The sequence below is a fragment of the Numida meleagris genome, chromosome 6 (genome assembly GCF_002078875.1).
Source record: "Numida meleagris isolate 19003 breed g44 Domestic line chromosome 6, NumMel1.0, whole genome shotgun sequence".
Lineage (NCBI taxonomy): Eukaryota > Metazoa > Chordata > Aves > Galliformes > Numididae > Numida > Numida meleagris.
In genome coordinates this window covers 38436282-38441427 of record NC_034414.1, presented here as the reverse complement: position 1 = coordinate 38441427, position 5146 = coordinate 38436282, and the positions used below count along the sequence as shown (strand labels likewise).

The window sequence follows — 5146 nt, the reverse complement described above, 5'->3', positions numbered from 1 at the left end:
GCAGGATTTTTAAACTTCTTTATTGCACTTCTATATCTAACAGTACTTCTTGGAAGTTCTAGTGAGAAAGAAGAGTAATTTCACACTTGCCTTTCTCTGAGTGGGAAAATGCTGCAGAGGTACCTGGTGTATGTGCTAGGAAAATCCATGTGAAGGCCGTTTGCTCTCTGTGCATCGGGGAAATGATCTAGTCCACTGCACGCTATGCAGAATTAAACAGGCTAAACAAAGCATAGCAATAGTTCCTTGGGATTCAGCTACAGAGGACCAAATTCTGTGATGATGAGGTGTATAAAAGTAAAGATTTTTAAAATATTAAACTCTTAGGGAAATATGCAGCAACACATTACTGGTTATAAGTTATGGTTTACCTATTTGAAGATGAATTTTGTTATGGCTGCAGAAAGAGACAAAATTTCATCAAGAAATATGGCACTGTTTGTTTTTTTTTTCAGTGAATTAAGCATTAATACATAACAAATAATTTTCATATGAAATCTTAAAGAGTTTCATTTGCAATTTGGAAAGTACTAAAAAGCATTCTGTTTGTTTTCTGGTATGTGACACTATTTCACAAGAACCTATTTTCTGGTAGACATGTCCTACAAGTTAGGATAGTAATAGAGAACAATCTAACTGTGTTCTCCAAAGCAAAGTAAGAGTGATTTGCAGCATTTTATCGCCTTTCCCATTGCCAAAGTCAGACTAAACTCAGAGTGAAAAACAGCAGGAAGAGTTGTTAGTTTGGCATAAGAAGGTTATGTTTCCAACCGAAGCTACCTGGAACGTTTCAGGCAGTGCCACAGCAGCAGTGCTAGCTGTGTGGCTCTGTGCAGGAAAGCCTGCCATCTGCTGTGCCACCAGCAGCCCAGCTGCTCTGCCGCCTGCGGGCACCAGCCCTCTGCTCTCTGCCTGGGAGAACTGAAATTAGAGTGCCTGTGCTGGAAGGCATGCAGAAATCCGTAACAACTTAAGGCAGATTTTTATTCACATGGGTTTTTTTAAGTGATAAACCAGACTCACCTTCTCATCAAAGCTGAATATCAGATATGAATCACTGCTCCTTCACTTTTGCTTCATAGTGCCTAATGTTAAACAAATCCAGCAGTAGAACGTAGACTGACTCTGTTTAGTCTGATCCTACATAACAGGATGCCTGGGTGAAAAAAGAGATTTATACCATTTTGAAGAGACTGCGAGTGAGTTTCTAAATGAAGCTCTACAAATAGCACCATGTGGCAGCGTGGGGCATTTGACAGATGTTTGGTTTCTGTGGAAAGTTAAGTATGCTTATGGAGAGATTTGGCTCTATTTTTGCCTGTATGTGCATGCAAATTACCAAAACTCATATTTGTATGCTTTCTCTAAATGAGACCCACTGAGAAATAAAAGAAAATAAACTGTACACTTGTTAAAGCATTTCACAAAATGTTTTAATAAGGATGTAACAGCTTCCACATCAGCAGTTTTTGAACTAAACGGAGCTGACTCAGAGTCCACTGAAATGAACTAGGATTTCTTCTCTCATTTCAATGAGCTTTGAATCAGGCAACTTTGAAATACTAAATTTATACATTCATTTAACAGTACCTAATTTTTGGTGAAAGAAATGCACAAAGTAGTCTCCTGCTTACTGCTGCTGAGCAAAGTTAAAGGTACCATTTAACAAGACCTACAGTATGTCCACCACCAGGTACTGGATGCCTCCACCACCAGCCTCGCCCTCAGCATGGCGTGCACTTCTACCAGCACAGGGCTATGAGTGTGCTGCTACCCAGGATTTTTCCCAATCCCTTGCTTCAAACTCTCAGCAGTTATAATTAATACCACCACAGCACCGAGCTGGAGAAGTGATTTGTCACAGCTACCGGGACACCTGCCACTGTGTGACACTGTTAATACAGGTGGCAGAAAACAAACCAACAGAGCTGCTTGTTTCAACATGGTTCGTACTGATGTGTGCGGGTGGGATGAGGGGAGCAGGGAGAGAAGGTTTGTTTAATCAGCTGTCATTTATCAAACAGTAAATCCTCATTTGTCTATATGAAAAGTATTGTTTCATAGGAGGAAAAAAGGGAAAATTCAGGAGAGTTTTTCTGGGGAGAGACAATGTAGATGAAAGAATTAGAAAAAGCTACAACCTTTTTCTCTGAAAAGAAGCCTTCTTGAGCATTGCCCCTTTTAAAAGCACTCTTGCAGGTAGCCACCACAGACATAAGTACACAACATAAATTGCTTCAGAGAAACACGTTCACAGCACAGTGACAAGAATCAAAAAATCAAATAAAAAGACATCTGACATACTAAAACCAACACTTCTCAGAAATGAAACATTCTGAAGCTCTGGGCCAGTATGTTACATTGGCAACTTATGAAACCAATTTTATCTCTTTTTAGTGCAACAGAAGAAACTGGAGCTAGGGTAATAGCTATTGTCAAACAGCTACTTTTCTGTCAAGTATTTATTTAAGAGCCTGGTGGAGATTTTGAACAAAATCCCCTTTTTCCATGTCAGTTAAAGTGACTTTGTGGCCACCCAGGTCACTGAAAAGTGTCTCAATCTCTTCATCACTGTTTCATGGCCAATGGAGCAGCCCAAGACAAGAACTTCACAGTCTAGTGCTCCCCTTAAACTTTATTACTTGCACACTCCGTCTCATGGAGGAACAGACTCACACCTCTCCCAGCCCGAGGCTTCCTCCTGCCCCCAGCTCAGCTCTGTCCCCGTGGGTCATGGACCCATCACCTCCTGCTGCTGGCATCCTGCTGTGAGATCTGAGGCACTGCAACAATCAGATTCCTTTCTGAAGAGCTTTTCTGCTTTGCTGCGTCTGATCACAGCACAGAGCCCAAGCCCCAGCAAGGTGGGAGCTGTCTGCAGAGCAAAAGCTGCTCCTTTTCTTAGGACATTTTTGCTCCCTTCTTTTTTACCCCATGAGGAGGCAGGGCAAGGCTGCTTGCTGGGAGAGGGCAGGTGTGTTCAGGAGGGAACTTTCCTAGCATTTCTGCTGACTGAAAGGTGTGTACCCATGGATGCTGAGCAGGTTTGTTGCTGGTCAAGGGGGTCTGAGCCTGACCCTGCCTGGCTGAGGCAGGCTCTGCTGAGTGGCAGGGTGTCCCACCAGCTAAGAGGAAGGAGAGGGGACCTGTACAAAAGGGGAGAGTCTTTGTTGGACCTGCTTGTCAGACAGACAGGGCTGGCAGAGCCTGGCTGCCAGATCCTAAGCATGGCAGTTTACTAAGGGGCTGTCAAAGCATCAGCAAATGCACCCAGTTTCAAAGGAGGCAAGGGGAATGGGGCAGCACACTGAGGACATGGGGTTTTCTTTACACCCTCTTCTGCCAAACACCACTGTTGGTGGGCTGGATCAAAACCCCCTCCCTCCCAGCCTCCCCCTGCCACAGCCTGGCCCCACTCACCCTCCTGCTGGGGGGCAGTGGGGCAGGGGGCAAGAATGCTTCCTCAGAGAGTGGTAATCCTGGAGGTGCAAGTGCCGTTCCTATACATGCTTCCTGACTCCAAGTTGTCCGGGGGAAAGTCCTCCACGCTGTACGCCCTGCTCTTGAGGGCGGTGGCATAGTAGTCGATGGGTTCCTCCGGAGCATTGTCCATCCAACTGAGGCAGAGCAGTCTCTGGAAGGACCGCTTGAAATTGTCTGAGAGAAAGCCATAGAGGATGGGGTTGGCACAGCTATTGGCATAGCCCAAGATGACAGAGAGCTGGCTGATGGTGGCGTCATCCTGCTCTACAAAGACATTGACCAGCTGCACAATGTAGAAGGGCATCCAACAGATGACAAAGACCATCACCACCATCATGACCATGAGGGTGATCTTGCGCTCCGAGCGTTTGCGTTGCTGCCAGCCAGCCTTCAGGGCCACCATGCGCATCTTGGCAATAATGAGGATGTAGCAGAGGCAGATGGCAACCACCGGCAGCAAGAAGCCCATCAGAAAGGTGTAGACCACAAAGACCACCAGCCACCTTTGGGTGGGCTCTGGCATGAGCATGTTGCAAGCCACCGTTCCATCACTGTTGGCCGCTGTGTTGGAGAAGATGATGATGGGCAGGATGATGAGGATGGAAAGCACCCAGACACCCAGGTTGACCATCTTAGCCACAGTGGGCCGGCGGTACCTGGCTGCCTTGATGGGGTGCACCACGGCGATGTAGCGGTCCACGCTGAGCACAGTCAGGCAGTAGATGCTGGTGAACATGTTGATTGCATCCACACTGAGCACCAAGCGGCAGAGCAGAGAGCCAAAGGGCCAGTGGTGCAGCAGGGTGGAGGTGACCAGGAAGGGGACGCTAAGCATCAGCAGCTCATCCGCAATGGCCAAGTTGAGGATGTAGATGTTGGTGGCTGTCTTCATCTTGGCGTAGCGTAGGATCACATAGATGACCATGGAGTTGCCGCACAGCCCCACCAGGCACACCACAGAGTAGATGAATGAGATGAGGATGGCGCTGCCCTGGGACTCGCTCAAGGTGCTGTTCGGGGCACCAGAGGAGTTCCTGCCGGCCGAGTCCATGCCCCTCGCCGCCGCCTCCTCCAAGGCGCCGCTAGTTCTGCTGTGGCTGCCGCCGCTGAGGCTGCCTGCACCGCCCGGGAGCCTGGTGCAGGTGCCATCGGGGAGCATACCCCGCCCGGACCTCTCCGCTCCGGCTCAGCGCGGCTGGCTCCGGCCGCTCGCCGGGCGCAGCATCGCGGCGGGCTCCCGGCGGGCTCCCTCCGGCGCGGTGCTCCGGGCGCGGGCGCGGGGACGGACGGAGGCGGCCGCCGGCGCCGCTCGCTCCGAGCGCAGGAATCGCTGCTACCCGGCTGGTGAATGATTAATAGGCAGCGGCGCGTCACCGGCTACGAAAGGAGGAGGGAAAAAAAAAATGCGGGAGGAGACGTTAGTGGGTGTCCCTTCCCACCTCCCGCCTCCCAGCCCAGCCCCCCCCGGCTGCTCGCACTGCCCCTGCTCCTGCCCCACGCTGTTTTGCCTCCTATCACCCTGAGCTGCTCTCCCGCCCCGCACTGGCTCCAACGAAGCCGGCATCTCCTCCTGCCCCTCCGTGCTCCATGGCATCTGAGTCCGGGGGCACCCCGGGCAAAAGGACCACGCTTCCCACTCTAGGACAAAAGCCTGGGTTATGGA

At 49.8% G+C, this 5146-nt stretch overlaps 1 protein-coding gene across 1 annotated transcript; it reads right to left on the bottom strand.

The window, feature by feature from the left end:
* SSTR1 (somatostatin receptor 1) lies at positions 1412-4774 on the bottom strand. The gene has a single exon (XM_021403384.1). It carries the CDS (start codon positions 4640-4642, stop codon positions 3464-3466), a length of 1179 nt encoding a protein of 392 aa, XP_021259059.1. The 5' UTR covers positions 4643-4774; the 3' UTR covers positions 1412-3463.